Source organism: Physeter macrocephalus, chromosome 20 (assembly GCF_002837175.3).
Source record: "Physeter macrocephalus isolate SW-GA chromosome 20, ASM283717v5, whole genome shotgun sequence".
Lineage (NCBI taxonomy): Eukaryota > Metazoa > Chordata > Mammalia > Artiodactyla > Physeteridae > Physeter > Physeter macrocephalus.
Genome location: NC_041233.1, coordinates 9,983,477 through 10,005,063, shown reverse-complemented (window position 1 = coordinate 10,005,063; position 21,587 = coordinate 9,983,477). Strand labels below are relative to the sequence as shown.

The following is a 21,587-nucleotide window of genomic DNA, read 5'->3' as shown; positions in this document are numbered from 1 at the left end:
CTCAGTCTGTTTGGGCTGCTATAATAAAATACAATGGACTGGGTGCCTTATAAACAACAAAAATTTATTTCTCACAGTTCTAGAGGCTGAGAAGTCCAAGATCAAGGTGCCAGATGTCTGGTGAGGACCCACTTCCTGGTTCACAGATGGCTTTCTTTTCCTAAGTCCTCACATGACAGAAGAAGCAAGGGAATTCTCTGGAGTTTCTATTGTAAGGGCACTAACCCCATTCACGAGGGCTCTGTCCTCATAACCCAATCACCCCCAAAAGCCCAAGCTCCAAATACCATCACGTTGGCGATTAGATTTCAACATTATGAATTTTGGAGCAATACACAATTGAGTCTATAGCACTATTTTATGTTCAATAACTCCTCTAAGATTTTAGGGGGTAACGTGATTACATTTAGTGGGATGCCCAGGTATAACTATAAATTGAACCCTGTATTAAGGCCATGAAAGTTTGCCAATGGTACATTTCAGCAGATACTAGACTTAACATTAAAGTTAATTTGGAAGGTATAAAAGCCAATCAGCACCCTTTTATCTTTTGTTGTATAAATTATTTTAGTAAATTCTGGATTTCCAATTGGGTCAAACTGTGGACCTAACTTACATAATATTGTACAGCAACTATACCTCAATTAAAAAAACCCCAAAAACAAAAAACCGTGGACCTCTGTATCAGTTATTTTATTGTTTCCTCTCCCTGTGTCTAAGTCTGCCTCCCTCCCTTCATTCTTCCTTTCCATTTCTTTTCTTTTTGTGGTTACTGGACATACTTCTGAGGAGGGGGGGTTCTCTTTACTCTAATCAAACTTACAAATTTCCGTCTCCAGAGAGCCTCCGATCAGGATCGTCAGGGTTAGGGGCCTGCTCCATGGCAATGGTTTCTGCATATGGCTTAAGGATCCCAGGCTTAAGTTGCATTTGAATTAACCTCTTTGCTGTGCCACAGGATGGGAGTTTTCCGCTCTATGAGCACAGAACTTTTTTTCTTTTTCTTTTTTTTTTTTTACAACATAGAAATAGGTAGCAGCAGGTGGTGCAGCAAAAGCATGCTGGGCCCATAACCCAAAGGTTGATTGATTGAACATCCTCTGTCTGCCATGGCTGTGGTCTTTTTTTCTGCCACGTAGGTTTCTTTCTCAGTTTTCTCTGTGCAAATTTCCTCAGTTATTTTGGATTTCTAGCCATGTAAAGTCTTGGCTTTCAGTTTTTGTCTCTATCCAATCACCCATGGCTTGGACCTTCTGGGTAGTTACACGGGAGAGTATCAAAGTCCAGCAGCCGGCCTCATAGGTAGCTCAGAGACCACCTGCCAAACAGACTGAACCCAATGGCAAGCCACACAGGGGCATAGCCAATTAATAATTCTCTCTTAGCGACAACAGCCTCTCAGAGTGGGAAGGGATAGCGACACTCCAAAAAAAACAACACAAAGCAGAGCAGGCAAAGTGCAAACCTACCAGCAATTGGTGGTTCTATCCCAAGTGGCCTCTGCCACATCACAGAACCAGTTAGCCAAGAGCAATTAGCTAACACTGACTAGATGACCTGTCTTGGATGGACAATTCTGCTCATGATGCCAACTGTATTAACTGCCTTCTAGTCACTCTGCTGGTGGTGAGATTCCTGCCCTGGGGTAATGGAATAGCTGAACACATGACATCTCACACTGGACAGGTGAGATCTACATAAGTTTACTAGATATGCATATTCACAGGCCAGGCAAGAGGTCACCACATGCCATCCAAGGTCACACAGATAGCGCACTTGGGAACAGAGGGAACAACTAGGGGTTGTGGGAAATGGCTCTATACTATCAACAGGGTGCAGCGACCCCTGGTTCCTGTGAGAGGATGGGACTGGCTTTTCTGAATAATCTTGCAGGCTGGTAGGGAAGTGAAACTTGCTACTCAGGGAAAAGCAAGAACCACAGGTACACCTGGTAGCCTTGGTAAGACAGGAGGATTGCCTGATTACAGGACCTTATCTGTGGGAGTAGAATGGGGAGGGAAATGTGCAGTTAGGACATTAGAGGCCCTTTTAGTTTCAGGGGTAAAGAGACTCTATTACACTGGGACTTACGTTGCTACAATTTAAACTATTTTGGGGACTTCCCTGGTGGTCCAGTGGTTAAGACCCCACACTCCCAATGCAGGGGGTCCGGGTTTGACCCCTGGTCAGGGAACTAGATCCCGCATGCTGCAACAAAGATCCCGCAGGCTGCAACCAAGACCCAGCACAGCCAAATAAATAATTAAATAAATATTAAAATAAATAAAGTATTATGAAGACTATAAAAACAACCCAAATACTCATTAGTGGTGATTATACCTGCAGTGCAAAAACATATGACTGACAAACAAAAACTTTAGTACAGAAACAAGATGTTATAATGAGAGGTAAGGAATTTAAGATAATTCCAAAAAAAGGTAATAAGGCTTAGAAAAGCAGAAAGCTGTAATTGAAGATATGCTTCAGTGGTTGTCAATATATGATTTCTGAGAATGCATTCCCCTCCCCAGCCCAACCCCACATGGGAAAATTGGCACTGAATGATGTGAGTTTTCAATTTTGTAAATATGTAAGAAAGCATCCTCACAGATTAATCTATACTGTTATATGCGGCAGGGTTGTTTATTTATTCAATACACTCCATTTTTTCGAGTAGTTTTAGGGTTACAGAAATAATGAGAAGGCACAGAATTCCTATATACCCCTTCACCTCCACTTCCCTCCACAGTTTTCCGTATTATTAATATCTTGCATTAGTGTGGTACATTTTTACAACTGATGAGCCAATACTGATACAGTTTTACAACTGAAATCCATAGTTTACATTAGGGTTGACCCTTTGTGTTTTACATTTTGTAGGTTTTGACAAATCAATGACATGTATCCACCATTACAGTATCCTGCCCTGTAGGATAGTTTCACCGTCCTAAAAATTCTCTGTAATCCACTATTCATCCCTCCCACCTTCACCCTGGACCCCTGATCTTTTTGCTGTCTCCACAGTTTTGCCTTTATGAGAATGCATTACAGTTGGAATCATACAGTATAAAGCCTTTTCAGATTGACTTCTTTCATTTAGCAATACACATCTAAGGTTCTTCTGTGTGTCTGTTACTTGATAGCTCATTTCTTTTTATCACCTGCTTGAGCATTATATCCTGTAACCTTGCTGTAATTGCTTACTAGTGTCGGGAGGTTTTGTTGTTGTTGATTCTCTGGAATTTTCTACATAGACAATCATGTTATCTGTGAACATAGATAGTTTTATCTCTTCTTTCCAAATCTGTACCTTTTATTTCCCTTACTTGTCTTAATGCATTAGCTAGGACTTCCTGAAGGATTCTGAAAAGGTGTAGTGAGAGGGGACCTCCTTGTATTGCTCCTTATCTTACTGGGAAAGCATCTAGTTTCTCACCATTAAGTATGATGCTAGCTGTAGGATTTTTATAGATGTTCATTACCAAGTTAAGGAAATTCCTTAGTATTTATTTACAGTAAGCTAGTATTCCTAGCTTACTGAGAGTTTCTTATTTATCACGAATGGATGTTTGGATTTTTTGAAATGTTTTTCTGCACCTATTAATATGATCATATAATATTTCTTCTTTAGCCTGTTGACATAATGGGTTATATTAATTGATTATTAAATGTTGAACCAGTCTTGCATACCTGGATAAATCCCACTTGATCATGGCATGTAATCTTTTTATACACTGTTGGATTCAATTTGCAGATATTTTGTTGAAAATTTCTATATCTATGTTCATGAGATATTGGTCTGTAGTTTTCCTTTCTTGTTACATCTTTGCCTGGTTTTATAATTAGAGTAATGCTGGCCTCATACAATGAGTAAGAAGTAGTCTCTCTGCTTTTACATTCTGTTAGATATTGTAGAGAACTGATACCATTTCTTCCTTAATTTGGTAGAATTCACCAGTGAAAACATCTGGGCCTAATACTTTCTGATTTGGAAGATTAAAAATTGATTCAATTTCTTGAATAGATATATGCCTATTCCGATTTATCCTTCTGTGAGTTTTGGCAGATTGTGTCTTTCAAGGAATTGGCCCATTTCATCTAGGTTATCAAATTTGTGGGCTCAGAGTTGTCCATAATATTTCTTTATAATCCTTTTCATGCTCATGGGATCAGTAGTTATGGCTCTCTTTTGTTCCTGATGTTGGCCATTTGTGTCTTCTGTTTTTCTTAGTTAAACTGGCTAGAGACTTATCAATTTTATTGACCTTCTCAAAGAACCAGCTTTTGGTTTTACTGATTTTCTCTATTGGTTTCCTGTTTTCAATTACTCTGATATCTGCCCTAATTCTCATTATTCTTTTGTTTTTTATTCCTTGGACTTAATTTGCTCTTCTTTGTCTACTTTCCTAAAATGGAAGCTTAGACTCTGTGTGCAATCTAAGATCATTTGATTATGTAATCTTAGATTATTAGCTTAACCTAATTATTTACATAATCTGATCATGTAATTTAGTGTATCACCTTTGCCCCATCAATAAAAGCACCACTTTAGTTCTACTCTGGCCCTGCTCCAGGCTCAATCCTCCTTCTCACAGAATCAACAGTCATTAAGGGCCCAGATCTCTGGGTACATCAGACCCTTGAATTTACAGTCTAATTTACAGCCCTGAGTGTCATCTAGTCTGAGGCTTCTTTCCTGGACCCTGTCTTGGAAAGCAGTTGCTTACACAGGGTTTGGATAAATTTAGGCTGAAGGCTAGAGTGTTTACATATGTATACTCAAGGCACATCATGGTTTGCGATGAACCATGGGTGAAAAGAGAAAAGGGGCAATGGGAGTAGGGCCTAGATATCCCCATGCATAGAATGCATTTTATTGAACATCCTGTTATTTTGATATATAAGTTTTAAAAGGTTAGACATTAGCTTTGTGGGCTTCCTGTTGCTCCAGGCCCTACACACATGGGAGATGTGCCTAATGTTGTTAACAACTGCTAAACTAGGAGTATCTATTTTCTATCCACAATTTCATTAAGTTCTGTTTCGTGTAGGAAACATATATAGTTTATATAACGTACATACCTAAGCCCTGTGAACTTAAGGGATACTTCACAGGTGTTTAATGCTGTTGCCCTAATTACTCAATTTATCTCTGCTTTTAAAAAACTTCATATTCAACCATATTCATATGGTTGCCAGAATCAGGGTGGCAGAAAGGCTATGATTATTAATACAAGGGAACTTCTTATTGTAAAATCCTGATTCCTTTGTAATCTTAAATGTAATACAGATTCCAGATTCCTTTTTGATTTTGCAACCTGTGCTGAAGGTTAACTCAAATATATAAACCATAAAATCTCATAGAAATACACACACAAACACACAGACTACATGGTGAAATATGAATAAGGTCTGTATCTGACTTAGAAGTAGAGTACCATCAATTTCTTGTACTTGAGAACTGCTGTGGTTATGTAACATTGTTAGAGGAAGCTTCGTAAAGGGCACATGAGAATTTTATGTACCATTCCTGCAACTTCTTGTGAGTCTATTTTACTATTCTTTTTTTTAGTTCTTAAAGCTTTACATTGCACAATATACATCTATAAATTACAATGTTTCCTAAAAATAACTATGACATCAGAATCAAAACACAACTTCTAACTTCTAATGTTAGATTACCTCTAAAGAAAATCTTCAAGCCATATGTCTCAAATAGACAGACTTCTCCCCAACATAAATTATGACATAACCTAGTTTGTATTTTTGCTAACATTTTTACAAAATCAAAATATCTGTGAGGTTTTTGCCAGTATTAGTTACGTGATGTTCAATGGAATGTTACCTCTTAACAAGATTGTCCTATACCTTTCGCAGTCTAGAGATTTGTCCCATGTCATTACTTTGGAGTAAAATAAGGCCAGTTTGTGGATGAAGGTTACTGAACATTCAGGATGTCAAGAGAGCTTTCTCCACGGTGTGAATTCTCTGAAATGCTCAACATTTCTAATATTCACTTCAATCATAAGATTTTTCTCCTGTGTGTGTTCTCTGATGTACAATGAGGTTTGACTTCTGAGAGAACGTTTTCCCACATGTGTTACATTCATAGGGTTTCTCCCCTGTGTGTGATCTCTGATGTTTAGCAAGGTCTGATTTACGGTAAAAAACTTTCCCACATTCATTACATTGACAAGATTTCTCCCCTGTGTGAGCCCTGTTATGCACCGTAAGGGATGATTTGTGACTGAAGGATTTCCCACATTCATTACATTCATAAGGCTTTTCCCCTGTGTGTCTTCTCTGATGCAAAATAAGTCCTGATTTCACACAAAAAGATTTTCCACATTCATTACATTTATAGGGCTTTTCTTCTGTATGTGTTCTCTGATGTACTATTAGAGCTGACTTATGGCAGAAAGCCTTTCCACATTCACTACATTCATAGGGTTTCTCCCCTATGTGAATTCTCTGGTGCTGAGTGAGCTGTGATTTCTGGCAGAAGGTTTTCCCACATTCACTGCACTCATAGGGTTTCTCCCCTGTATGTGTCCTGTTATGTTTAGTTAGGTATGATTTATTATAGAAGATTTTTCCACATTCATGACATTCATAGGGTTTCTCCCCTGTATGGGTTCTATAGTGTTGAGACAGGGTTGACTTATGGCTGAAAAATTTCCCACATTCAGGGCATGCAAAGGGTTTCTCCCCTGTGTGAGTTCTCTGATGTACTGTAAGGTCAGACTTCAAGCAGAAGGTTTTCCCACATTCATAACATTCGTAAGGTTTCAACCCTGTATGAATTATCTGATGCCTGGTGAGTACTGACTTGTGGTAGAAAGTTTTCCCACATGCACTGCATTCATAGGGTTTATCTCCTAAGTGAGTTCTCTGATGTTGTGTAAGATGTGACTTCTGACAGAAAGATTTCCCACACTCAGTACACTCAAAGGGTTTCTCACCTGTATGAGTTCTCTGATGTACTGTAAGGTGTGAATTCATACAGAAGGATTTCCCACATTCATAACATTCATAGGGTTTCAGTCCTGTGTGTGTTCTCTGATGTTTAGTGAGGTCTGACTTCTGGTAAAAAGTTTTCCCACATGCGTTACACTGATAGGGTTTCTCCCCCGTATGTGTTCTCTGGTGTAATGTGAGGGCTGACTTGTGGCTGAAGGATTTCCCACATTCACTGCATTCATAGGGTTTCTCCCCTGTGTGTGATCTCTGATGTTTAGTGAGGTTTGACTTCTCCCAGAAAGTTTTTCCACATTCATTACATTGAAAGCGTTTCTCTCCTGTGTGTATCCTCTGATGTCGAGTGAGGTGTGACTTCTCCCAAAAAGCTTTCCCACATTCATTACATTCAAAGTGTTTCTCTCCTGTATGAGTTTTCTGAAGCTGTGAGAGGTACAACTTCCTCCTGAAATTATTCCCACTTTCATCACATTCATAGTATTTCAAATGTGCCCCATGATGTTTCAAAAGGGTGGACTTCACACATAAGGATTTCCCACAATCACTGAGTTCATAGTGATTCTCCTTTGGGGGAGTTATCTGATGGAACAAGAAGGATGAGTTGTCACAGAACCTTCTCCCATATTCATCATATTCACAGTCATTCCCTTCAGTGATCTCTCTTTTGTGTGTATACAATACTGCCTTTTCAAGGAAGGTTTCTTGATATATGCTATATTCAAAATTTTGCTCTAAAGTTTGAATCTTCTCAAGCTGAATAGGATCCTCATTTTGATTGACCATTTTCCCATTTTTAAAAAATTCACTTTTTTCTCTAGTGTGAGTTTTCTCATGTTTAATATTGAGTAGCAATTTTCCACAGGCATTAAATTCATCAGTCTTTTTTCCTAAATAGTTTTTCTTATTGATAACCAATTCTGAAACATAGCTGAAGTTCATTCCACATGAGTCACACCCACAGAGTATTTTTCTGGAAGGAAAAGAATCTGTGTCCAAGTTAAGTGGTTTTCCTATTACATTACCTTGTTCTTTAGTCAGCATTTTGTTATTGATGAATACAACTTCCCACACATGTTTACGCTGGTTTTCTTGGCTCCTTTCTTTTATGTGATCAATCTTCCAGACTTCTGGAAACAAGAAAAATTAATCTCATCACATGAACATTAACACATTTCTTAGGGAACGAGACCTATATACTATATACAAATGCCCTACATTGTTTGTAGCCGACTTTGCTTTCTTGTCTATTCTCCAGGGATGAAAATAACTGCAAGTATGTATTTTTTCTATTTCTACGGTTTCAGGTGAAAATACAAAAGCAAGAAAGAAAAAGGCCAGTATAGTGGAAAAAGGGAGAGGAAACTGTTATTAGAACACATACATTTGGTTTCCAACATCTGAGGAATAACAGAAACTCTTTAAATTTGAATCTCTCCATGAATCCTCCAAAAAACTAAAAAGATCAATAAAAGGAGAACAAATAAAACTACCAACAACAATCCATGACTTTGGCACAACTAGGAGATACAGAATACTACTAACTTCATATCACCACTAAGTAAGGAAATAAATATTCAAATACAGAAGAAACTGAGATAGAGCCCATATCTACGAAAAGTCAGCTGGAGACTGTGGTAAACACATGTAAAAGAAGAGACAGAAAACTTAGAAGTGATTAACCACAAATAAAAATTTTTCCACTGTGAGTGGTAAAATACTGAGATGATGTCACAGTTCTGATAGAGCTCACACTACTGGGAAACCCAAATGAAGGGACTTGTAGGATGTGGGACTAAGGAGACAAGCAAGGGTTGGTCAAAACTGTAAAAAAGACAAAGTGACTTTAGGACTTAAATTACAAAGAATCAGATACAGACTGAATTGTGTCCCCCTCCCAAATTCCTATGTTGAAGCCCTAATCCCCAATGTGGATGTGCCTGGAAACAGAGCCTTTACGGAGGTAATGAAGGTTAAACGAGGTCATAAGGGTGGAGCACTAAGCCGATGGGAATGGGATCCTTATTAGAAGAGGAAGGGACACCAGAGCTCACTTGCTCTCCATAAGTACACAGAGAGAAGGCCATGTGAGGACACAGTGAAAAGGTGCTGTCTGCAAGCTGTGGAGAGCGGCCTCACCAGAAATCAACCCTGCTGGCACCTTCATCTTGAACATCTAGTCTCTGGAATGTGAGAAAATAAAATTGTTTTGTAAGCTACTCAGTCTGTGGTATTTTGTTATAGCAGCCCAAGCAGAAAATTGTTTTGTAAGCTACTCAGTCTGTGGTATTTTGTTATAGCAGCCCAAGCAGACTAATAGTCCAAAGAGAAAACAGACTTGACTGAAAGTTTAATAAATAACAATGGAAAAAAGAAAGGCATAAAAGCAGCAAAAACACAACAAGAAAAAACTAAAAAAAGAAGAAAACTGAAAAAGAAAGTAAATTCTGGATTTAAAAAGGTAGTCTAACTGTTAATGGGAAGGTAAGTTGGTGCAGCCACTATGGAAAACAGTATGAAGGTTCCTCAAAAAGCCAAAAAATAAAGTTACCACATGATCCAGCAATCCCACTCCTGGGCATATACCCAGACAAAACTATAATTCAAAAAGATACATGCACCCCTATGTTCATGGCAGCACTATTCACAATAGCCAAGACATGGAAACAACCTAAATGTCCATCAGCACAGAAATGGATAAAGATGTAGTTGGAATACTACTCAGCCATAAAAAGAATGAAATAATGCCATTTGCAGCAATATGGATGGAACTGGAGAGTATCATACTAAGTGAAGTCAGTCAGAAAGAGAAAGACAAATACTATATGATATCATTTATATGTGGAATATAAAATATAACACAAGTGAACTTATCTACAAAACAGAAACAGACTCAAACAGAGAACAAACTTGTGGTTGCCAAGGGGAAGAGGGTTGGGGGAGGGATGAAGTGGGAGTTTGTTGTTAGCAGGTGCAAACTATTTTACACAATATGGATAACAACAAGGTCCTACTGTATAGCTCAGGAAACTATATTCAATATCCTGTGATAAACCATAATGAAAAAAATATTAAAAAAAGAATGTTCATATATGTATAACTGAATCACTTTGCTGTACAGAAGAAATTAACACATCGTAAATCATCTATACTTCAATAAAAAAATAAATTAAAAAAATACAGAGAAGCAAATGGAAAAAATAAACACCTATAATTTCACCATCCAGAAAAAAAAGTCTGTGAAAATATAATAAATAAAAATTAAAACTGTATGTATGTGTGATTGTAGTCTCTAAAGACAAAAAATAGGGACAGCCCTGGTGGCGGAGTGGTTAAGAATCTGCCTGCCAATGCAGGGGACACAGGTTCGATCCCTGGTCTGGGAAGACCCCACATGCCACGGAGCAACTAAGCCCGTGTGCCACAACTACTGAATCTGCACTCTAGAGCCCGTGAGCCACAACTACTGAGCCCATGTGCCACAACTACTGAAGCCCGTACGCCCCAGAGCCCGCGCGCCACAACTACTGAAGCCCACATGCCACAACAAGAGAAGCCACCGCGATGAGAAGCCCGCACACTGCAATGAAGAGTAGCCCCCCACTCACCACAACTAGAGAAAGCCCGTGCACGGCAACAAAGACCCAGCGCAGCCAAAAATAAAATAAAATTTAAAAAAATAAAGAGGAAAAAAGAGAAAATAATGGAATAAATCTAAAATTAAAAACCATAATCTGAGAAAATTGTCCAGAGATAAAAGACCTAATCCACATATTCAAAAGGACCACCAAGAACCTGGAAAAACTGAGCTCCAAGAGTCCTAAGACATACCTTAGTAAAACTACTAAAATGAAGAAAAATCCTCTGGACAAAAAGACTAAGTCTCAACAAAAACATAAATGTAGGTTTGGCAACAGACTTTGTCACCAATAAACAAAACAAAGCTCAGTGGAGCACCATTTTCAAGAAAAGGAAGTGGGAGTCAAGCGGTTTTATCCTTTATTTATAATCCTTTAAGTAAAAGGCTATGGAAAAAGGCAAAGCATTTAGATATTCATGAAGTTAGGTAATAACTGTAATCATGACACTTTCTAGAAGAGAACAAACTTCAAGCAACCGAGATCTGACAGGAGACACTGGCAGAAAAACTGAACACTGAATACATTTAACTGTAGATCTACGACCAAAATGAGGATGAAAACAAGGACAGAATAATAACACATAAATGTTACATGTCCTGGTGAAGCAGAAATAATGTAATTTAAAAACTACAGGAAATAGGAGAGAAAAAAACAGGAAATAAGAATAAGCTCAGAAATAGCCACACGAAAAATAGAGTCTAAAGGATGTCACTAAAACCTGAAAAATCAAATAGAGGATTAAGTAAGGAAATGGGTAACTAATGCCATTATATCAATATAAAAGTAGAACGAAAATGTCAGAATTTCCTAATTGCCTCCCCTCCAAAAAGCACAAAGGAAAAAGACCAAATAGAGAAATTCAGTAAATGTGGTACACTCATTAAATGTAACAAGACAAAATTGAGACCAAACATACGAGTCATACCAATAAATATGAATAAGCTTAACTCACCAATAAAACCAAAATGATTTTCAAAGTGAGTCACAGACAAAACCGAAATCTATACTGTATAGGGAAAACACCCTTAGGGAAAATGATACAAAAAGGCTAACAACAAGGGGATGGACAGTATCATTCCAGACAAAGGGAAACAAGAAGGAAGCAGAGGTGCAATCCTGGTATCAGGAAGAACAAAGAAACACTTTACAATGCTAAAATCTCTAATTTGAGTGCAGAAATAACAGTTATGAGTACCTACACAGACCAAACAACTTTATAAGGCAGAACTCAGAGAAGCAAGGAAAAACAGAAAAACGCTAATACGAAAAGTATTTCAAGATGGATTAAAGCAAAAAGTGAGGGGTATAGAAAACTTAAATATAATAATTACACACATATTACAAATTCATATCTAATTTTATAATATCAAAACTTATAACAGAAAATATACTTACATCTCAAGGGTACATGAAACATTCACAAAAACTGATATAGATAACATGCATGGGTAATAATACAGTAAAAACAGAAATTAATGGAGAAGAATGACCTTTCATATGGACCTGAAAAACAACTCTGTAGTAAACGGCTCTTTGGTGAGAGGGGAAACACAAACCAAAGCTGAAGAAATTCTAAAATGAAAAACTAATGAAAATATTACTTATGAGGATGTATGAGATACATGTACTGGTCAGAAGGAATTTCACAGCATTAGATATTTCTACCAATGAAAAAAGAAAGAATGACAACAACAATCCTTGACTCAAAAAAAACTAGAAAAAGACAATAGTAGTGTAAAAGAAAGTAGAAAGTACGAAGAAGGAAATAATAATGGTAAAAACAGATAAATATAATAGTAAAAAATTAAAAATAATAAAGATAAAAAATCTTCATTTTTAAGGTCTAGCAGTTTTATTAAGGTATGTCTTAGGACTATTTAAGGTATGTTTCCCCAGATTTCTGGTGGTCTCTTTGAATATGTGAATCAGGTCTTCCATTTTTGCACAGTTTTCTTAGATTAGAAGTTAATGAAACAGAAAAAAAGAATACATTAAGTCAAAAGCCTGGTTCTTTGAAAAAATTCACATAGGAGGCAAATCACTGCCTAACCTAATCAACAAAACAAAGGGGAGATATCTCAACTATACAAAACAAGAAATGATAAGGAAGAAACAATCACTGAAACAAGGTATGAAGAAATCTTAAAAGACTGTTTTTGTACAACTTGACACAAACCCATTTGAAAGAGAAGAAGTAAATAATTTCCTAGGAAAATACAACTTATCAAAATTTACCCTGGTAGAGACAGAAAATATAAACAGAAAAACTTCCAAATAAGCAGCAGAAAATAGCAAGTTTGCCTAAGCAGTAGAATAAGTACCTCTAAACCTTTCACCCAGATTCACAAATTGTTAAACTTTTGCCACATATGCTTTATCTTTCTCTATATAAACCCTTCTTAACCATTAACTATTTTAGTTAAATACTAACATCATGACCCATTACTCCAAATACGTCAGCATTCTATCTCGTAAGAATAAAGGCATGGTCACACTCAAGGAAACTGTACTCTGATAATGTATCATCCATTATACAGTCCATTCAAGAACAGCAGTTATCTCTGAAAATACTTATGTTGTTTTCAGCTATATAAATACCTTCCTTTCACTGAAAAATCCTCCAAAAACAGAGGTACTGCTATCATGAAACTGGATTTCATCAAAATTGTTGTAGTTTAAAAATTTCCAGGTACATTCTGAAATTTATTGAAATATTATGCTATAAGTATATTTCTTTGACTTATTTTTTTCATTCTAAGTTTCCAAAATTCATCCACACTGTTGTACACAGATATATATACAAGACCACTGTGAGAATGTACTGTAATTTACATACTGATTCCCCTATGTGATGGATAGTCTGGTTGATCCTAGTTTTTCTGTTATGAACAATATAGAGACAGACATTCTTCTATACATCCCTGGTGAATATTTGGAAAAGTGTCCCTAAAGCAGTGCTACTGCAAAGTGGGGTTTGCATATCACTGCCAGCCAATATATGTATATAACAAGATGTGATGACATAAATAAACTGAGAGCAACCATTTAGAAGCTTTCACAGCAATCTCAAAATAGCTTCAGTGAGGCACAGCTAATGAATCAACTGAATATGTTTAAACTATATAATTTGATAAGTTCTGACATAATATATATGAAGGGATTTATTTCTGGGCTCCATATTCTGATCAACTCCTCTATGTGTCTTTCTTGATGCTAACACCACACTGTCTTGTTTACCATAACTTTATAATAAGTCTTGAAATCAGGCAGTGTTATTGCTACAACTTAGCTTTTATTTTTCTAAGTTATTTGTTATTCTAGCTCCTTGGCACTTCTATATGAAGTTAAGAATCAGCTAGTCAATTACTCTAAGAAAACCTGCTGGGACTTAGATTGGGATTGTTCTGAATCTACAGTTCTTTTTAATGAGAAAAATGTTAAACTATATTGAGCACTTGGATACATGAGTATCATATATAAATGTATACATGTACAGAACATGAAAGTATCTCTCTCCATTTATTTAGGTATTCAATTTCTCTCTGCAATGGTCTATAATATTCAGTGAGGTCTTTCACATCTTTGCCAGATACATCAGCAAAAAAATATTTTTCATGCTATTGCAAATAATACTTTTTAATTTTTCACTTTCCAATCAATTGCTGGTAGTATATAGAAATAAAACTGATTTTCGTATATTGATTTTTATCTTGCAACCTACATGCACTGAAAAGTTTTAGTCTTTTTTTTTTTTCTTGTAGACTCCATTCTACATAATCATTTTTTTGTGAATAAAGACAGTTCTACTCCTTTTCCACTCTGGCCTCCTTTTCTTTTTCTTCCCTGATTACACTAGCCAGGTTACATTATATTAATGAGTGTGAGTGGACTATTTGTCTTATTCCTGATATTGTTAAGAAAACTATTCAGTTTTTAAATATTAAGCACAACATTGGTCAGTTTTCTATAAGATGCCCTTTATCTTATTCTTCATTTGAGAGCTTTCATTAGGAATAAATGCTGGATTTTGTCAAATGTTTTTCCTGTATCTACTAAAATGATCATATAGGTTTTTCTTTAGTTTTAAAGTAAGAGTTAATGATAACTGCATAATTGATGGGGGACAGTGCAAAATGAAAATGTGGGGCCTCTTGGTCAAATATCATAAACAAAATTATACTTAAAGCTATTAAAATTATGCTTTAGTCTAAAAGTATTTCATTACTTATAAGACTCAATAGATATAACAGTGATAGAGAACTAACTATATAAACTTACAAACTGCAAAACAGACAACATGGGCTAAATTTCTGATACATTATTTCAAAACATAAATTTTAGTATATCTAGAAATAAAGATTCTTGACAGTTTTCTAAAACTAACTCTCTAAAATAGGTATATGTAAGAGTTTAATTTTATATATTTTTGAATTTTTTCCCTGTGATGAGAATACTTAGGATTTACTCTCTTAACAACTTTCATATATAACACACAGCAGTGTTAATTATATGTATCATGTTGTACATCACATCCCTAGTACTTATTTATCTTATAACTAAAAGTTTTTACCTTTTGATTGCCTTCATTCAATCCACCCCCCACCCCACCCCGACCTATGGTAACCACAAATCTCAGCTCTTTTTCTATGAGGTTCTTTGTTTTTGAAATATAATTGACCTATAATGTCATGCTAGTTCCTGTTATACAACGTAGTGATTCGATATTTTTATAAACTTCAAACTGATCACAAAGATAAGTCTAGTTATATTATGTCACTATACAAAGATATACATAGTTATCGACTATTTTCGCCACACTATACATTTCATAACTGTGACTCATTTATTTTGCAACTGGCAGTTTGTTCCTCTTAATCTCCCTCACCTATTTCTTTCCTCTCCCTACCTCCCTCCCCGCTGGCAAACACCTGCTCTCTGTTATCTGTAACTCTCTTTCTGTTTTGTTTGTTCATTTGCTTTGTTTTTTTAGATTCCATATATAAGTGAAATAATACGACTTCATCTTTGTCTGACTTATTTCACTAGGCATAATACCCTCTAGGTCCATCCATGTTGTTTTAAGTGGCAAGATTTCATTTTTTAGTGGCTGAGTAACATTCGTGTGTGTGTGTGTGTGTGTGTACTACATCTTTATCCACTCATCTATTGATGCTTGCTTAGATTGCTTTCATATCTTGGCTATTGTAAATAATGATCCAATAAACACAGGCACATATAGCTTTGCAAATTAGTGTTTTCATTTCCTTCAGATAAATACACAGAAGTGGAACTGCTGGATCATATGGTAGTTCTATTTTTAAATTTTGGAGGAATTTTCATACTGTTTTCCATAGTGGCTATACCAGTTTACAGTCCCACCAACAGCGCACAAGGATTACCTTTTCTCCACATCCTTGCCAACACTTGCTATTTGTTGTCTTTTTGATAAAAGCCATTCTGACAGGTGTGAGGTGATAACTCATTGTAGTTTTGAGCTGCATTTCCCTACATGATTCATGATGTTGAGCATCTTTTCATGTGCCTGGAAGCCATCTGCATGTCTTCTTTGGGAAAATGTCTATTTAGATCCTCTGCCCATTTTTAAATCAGGCTGTTTGTTTTCCGGTGTTGAGTTGTGTGAGTTCTTTGTATATTTTGGATATTAACCCCTTGTCAGATATGTGGTTTTCAAATACCTTCCCCCATTCAGTAGGTGGCCTTTTCTTTTTGTTGACAGTTTTTTTCACTGTGCAAAACTTTTTAGTTTGATTAGTCCCGTTTGTTTATTTTTTTGTTTCCCTTTCCTCAGGAGACATATCCAAAAAAATATTACTAAGACTGATGTCAAAGAGAATACTGCTTATGCTGTCTTCTAGAAGTTTTATGGTTTCAGATCTTATATTTAAGTCTTTAATCCAGTTTGAATTTATTTTTGTGCATGGTGCAAGAAACAGGCAAGTTTGATTCTTTCAAATATAGCTGTCCAGTTTTTTCAAAACTGTTTATTGAAGGGGCTGTCTTTTCCCCATTGTATATTCTTGCTTACTTTGTCATAGATTAATTGACCATATATATGTGGGTTCATTTCTGGGCTCTATTCTGTTCTATGGATGTATGTCTCTGTTTTTGTGCCAGTACTATACAGTTTTGATTACTGTAGTTCAGCAGTATAGTTTGAAATCAGGAAACATAATACCTCCAGCTTTTTTTCCCCTCAAGATGGTTTTGGCTATTTCGGGTCTTTTGTGCTTCTATACAAATTTTAGAATTATTTGTTCTAGTTCTGTAACAAATGCCACTGGTATTTTGATAAGTATTGCATTGAATCTATAGATTGCCTTGGTAGTATGGTCATTTTAACCATTAATTCTACCATGGGCATGGTATGTCTTTCCATCTGTGTAATCTTTAATTTCTTTCATCAGTGACTTTTAGTTTCCCAAGTACAGGTCTTTTACCTCCTTAGCTAGATTTATTCCTAGGTATTTATTCTTTTTGATACAACTGTAATGAGACTTTTCTTAATTTATCTTTTTCATAGTCCATTGTTAGTGTATAGAAATGCAACAGATTTCTATTGCAAAATTTCTATCGAATTTTGTATCCGGCAACTTTACCAAATTCATTGATGGGCTCTAGTAGTTTTTTTTGGCAGTGTCTTTAGAGTTTTCTATGTATAATATCATGTCACCTGCAAAAAGTGGTAGTTTTACTTCTTCCTTCCAATTTATATACCTTTTATTTCTCTTTCTTGTCTGACTGCTGTGGCAAGGACTACCAATACTATGCTGAATAAAAGTGGTGAGAATGATCATCCTTGGCTTGTTTCTGATCATAGAGGAAATGCTTTTAGCTTTTCACTGCTGAATATGATGTTAGCTGTGGGCTTATCATATATGGCCACATCCCTCTACACACACTTTGTTGAGTTTTATTGTAAATGGATGTAGAATTTTGTCAAAAGCTTTTTCTGCATCTAGTAATATTATTTTTATTCTCCAATTTATTAATGTGTTGTATCACACTGATTGATTTTTAGATACTGAATAATCCTTGCATTCCTGGGATAAATCCCACTGGATCATGGTGTACGATCCTTATAATGTACTGCTGAATTCAGTTTGCTAATATTTTGTTGAGGAATTTTGTATGTATATTCATCAGTGATACTGGTCTGTAATTTTTTGGGGGGGATATCACTGACTGGTTTTGGTATTAGGGTGATGCTGATCTCCTAGAATGCATTTGAAAGCATTCCTTTCTCTTAATGTTTTGGAATACTTTGAGAAGGATAAGTGTTAACTCTTCTCTAAATGTTTGGTAGTATTCACCTGTGAAGGCATCTGGTCCTGGACTTTTGGTTTTTACGATTATTTTTTTAAATAATGATTCAATTTCATTACTGCTAATTGGTCTGTTCATATTTTCTATTTCTTCTTGGTTCAGTCTTGGGAGATTGTACATTTTTTTAGCAATTTGTCCATTTCTTCTAGGTTGTCCAAGACTTTAATTTTAAATGTAAATTTATACAGTAGCATTTTAATGTTTCCTCTGACACTTCCTATCATCTGTACAAGAAACCAAAAATGGCTCCAGGATTTGTATATAATTAAAAACACCTGTTTATGCAGTCTATTGCTGTATCTTCAAAAACAAGTTAAAAGGTCCTCCCTGGTGGCACAGTGGTTGAGAATCTGCCTGCCAATGCAGGGGACATGGGTTTGAGCCCTGGTCTGGGAAGATCCCACATGCTGCGGAGCAACTAGGCCCGTGAGCCACAACTACTGAGCCTGCGCGTCTGGAGCCTGTGCTCCGCAACAAGAGAGGCTGCGACAGTGAGAGGCCTGTGCACTGCGATGAAGTGGCCCCCACTTGCCGCAACTAGAGAAAAGCCCTCGCACAGAAACGAAGACCCAACACAGCCAAAAATAAATAAAAATTAAAAAAAAACAAGAAAACAAGTTAAAAGTAATTTCAAAACTGACTTCCTTGTTCATAGTTGGTTCATCCAAAATTACATATGAAAATAATATTCTTTTCCATCAAGTTTAATTTCTATTGACACCAGCTTTGCAATGTAGCAGCTGTTTTCAAGACCAGAGTCTACACTCTGAAGAATTCTAGTGACTACCTGGTACACCCTAATGCACCATCTATGAGTATGCTTTTATTTTCTAATACCTTATTGACTATGATTACTGCCTGAGTGCCAGAGTACAGTCCCAGTACTTAGCCCAGAAAGTTAATATTTTATTCAGGTGCTAAACAGATAGGCTCCAGGGAGAAGAAGCAAGGTAGCCTCCCGCTGTGGGTTCTCTCTTGGGCCTGCAATCATTGCACTACTGCTCTGGTTCTGTTGCTGCTGTCACCAATGAGGACATGGGTCTTGGTCACCCACTCAGGAATACAGGACACCAGACTGCAACAAGCAGCCAGACCAAAAACTTAGTGAGCACACTGCCATTCAATGTATCCTGTCTGTTCACACATAATGCTCCACTGTCCCATGAGACTTGCCACACAAATCACAAGTTCAAAGACAAAACTGTTAGGAATTTTGAGATGGCAACTGCAGAGCCTTAAACCAAGTACAGGGCCCCTTCTGAGAGTGCAGTACTGTGTTACTAAACAGGCTGCATATCCATGAAGTTGGCCTTGATACAGAGAATTACACTGACTGCTTTCCAAATGTCAAAAAAGCCTTCCTAGGATTAATTCCACTTGGTCATGATGTTGAGCCTTTTAATATATTTTTGGTTTCTAATTGCTAAAATCTTATTTAGAGTTTTTGCATTTATGTTCAAAATACACGCTGGTCTGTAGCTTCTTTTCTTACAATGTCTTTGTCTAGTTTTGGTATTAGGGCAATGCTGGCCTGAAAGAATGAATTTCCAGTATAGCCTCCTCCTGAATTTTCTGGAAGCATTTATGTAGAATTGGTATTACTTCATGTCTGGCAAAATTTACTAATAAAGCCATCTGGACCTGGGATCTTCTTTGTGGAATTGTTATCTATTTCCTTTGGAGTAAGCTTTGGTAGTCATTTATTTGAAGGAAACTGCCCATTTCATCTAAATTGCTGAATTTATAAAGTTACAGGCACAATATTTCCTTGTTTTTCCTCATAATATCTGTACAATTTTTAGTGATATCACCACTCCCATTCTTGATATCAATAATGTTTCATCTAGAAGTTTATCAATTTTACTGGTCTTCTCAAAGAATAGCTTTTGATTTCACTAATTTTCTCAACTATCTTCTCTATTACATTGTTTTCCACTTTGTTTTTTATTACTTCATTTCTTCTGCTTACTATGGGTTTAATTTGGTTTTTTTTTTCTGGATTTTTAAGGTAGAAGCAGCTGAAGCAATTGATTTGAGAATTTCCTTCTTATCCAACACAAATTTCACATGTGTATGTTGGATATATATTCCCATATGCATGAAACTTACATGATATAGTAGATATATTATATAAAATACACTACATGTATGCCACATACACAGAATTCCATATATATTTCTCTGAAATATACACACACAAAACTAATTTGGTTGCCTAGGAAGAAAGGTCCCAAGTCAATTACCTTAGTGGCTTCCAGTCTAAAAAACCTGAAAAGAGCAAATTAAATCCAAAAGTAAGCAAAAGAAAAGAAGTAATAAAGATCTGGATGGAAAACAATGAAATTAATGAAATATTATATCTATTTTATGTTACCCATATAAAAAAATCTTATATGTAAATTTCCCACAAATTCGTTTTTCCTTTTTTTTTTTTTTTTTTTGGCCATGCCATGCAGCTTGCAGGATCTCAGTCAGTTCCCTGACCAGAGACTGAACCTGGGCCATGGCAGTGAAAGTCTGGAATCCTAACCACTAGGCCACCAAGGAATTCCCACCCACAAATTCTATTTTCATTAAAAGTTCAATATACTTTCTAATTTCCCCTTTGAGTTCTTCTTTGAACCATGGGTTATGTAGACGTGCATTACTGAGTTTCTAACTGCAGTTGACTCTTGAACAATGCAGGGGTTAGGGGCACTGACCCTTCACACAGTTGAAAATCCACAGGTAACTTTACCATCAGCCCTCCATAGCCAGGGTTCCACATCCATGGATTCAACCAACAATGGACCATGGAGTACTGTAGCATGTAGTGAAAAGAATCCGGTATAAGTGGACCTGTGCAGTTCAAATGCATGTTATTCAAGGTTCCACTGTATTTAGGGATTCTACAAATCTTTCTGTTACTGATTTTTAATTGAACTAGATTTAACTCTATTTTGGTAACAGAAAATACTTTAAATGATTTGTATCCCTTTAAATTTATTCAGACTTGTTTTATGTCCAAAAATGTAGTAAACTACCTTGGTAAGTATTTACGTGCCCTTAAAAAGAATGTGTATGGGCTTCCCTGGTGGCGCAGTGGTTGAGAGTCTGCCTGCCGATGCAGGGGATGCGGGTTCGTGCCCCAGTCCAGGAAGATCCCACGTGCTGCGGAGTGGCTGGGCCCGTGGGCTGTGGGCGCTGAGCCTGCACGTCTGGAACCTGTGCTCGGCAATGAGAGAGGCCACAACAGTGAGAGGCCCGCGTACCGAAGAAAAAAAAAAAAAAAGAATGTGTATTCCACCGGTTTGGGGAGGGGAGGAATACTTTATAACTGTCCATTAAGTCAATTTGGTTATTTAGTGTTGTTCAAGTCTACTATATCTTTGTGCTCATTTGCCATTTCCTTCTTCTATTGGTTACTGGGAGAGAGAGGCTGAAACATCTGACTATAATTATGGATCTGTCTTCTTCAAGTTGTATCAGTTTTTCCTTCACATACTTTGAAAAACTTTAATAGTGGCATTGAAGTCTAGGATTGTTAAATTCTTTTGATAAATTTAATCTCATCATTATTTAAAAAATATGTTTCACTAGCAATATCCTTGGCTTTGAAATGTATTTCTTCTGATACTGACACAGCAC

General features: G+C 36.5%; 1 protein-coding gene across 5 annotated transcripts in view; it reads right to left on the bottom strand.

The window, feature by feature from the left end:
• Positions 1–5,942: 5,942 nt before the first annotated feature.
• ZNF33B (zinc finger protein 33B) overlaps positions 5,943–21,587 on the bottom strand; it is a 71,424-nt gene continuing 55,779 nt past the window's right edge. For all 5 annotated transcript variants that reach the window (XM_055080911.1, XM_055080912.1, XM_024115723.3 and 2 more), the window contains exon 5: positions 5,943–8,105. In XM_055080911.1, the coding sequence (XP_054936886.1) occupies positions 6,019–8,105 (2,087 nt within the window). In that variant the 3' untranslated portion in view covers positions 5,943–6,018. The remainder of the gene's footprint in view (positions 8,106–21,587) is intronic.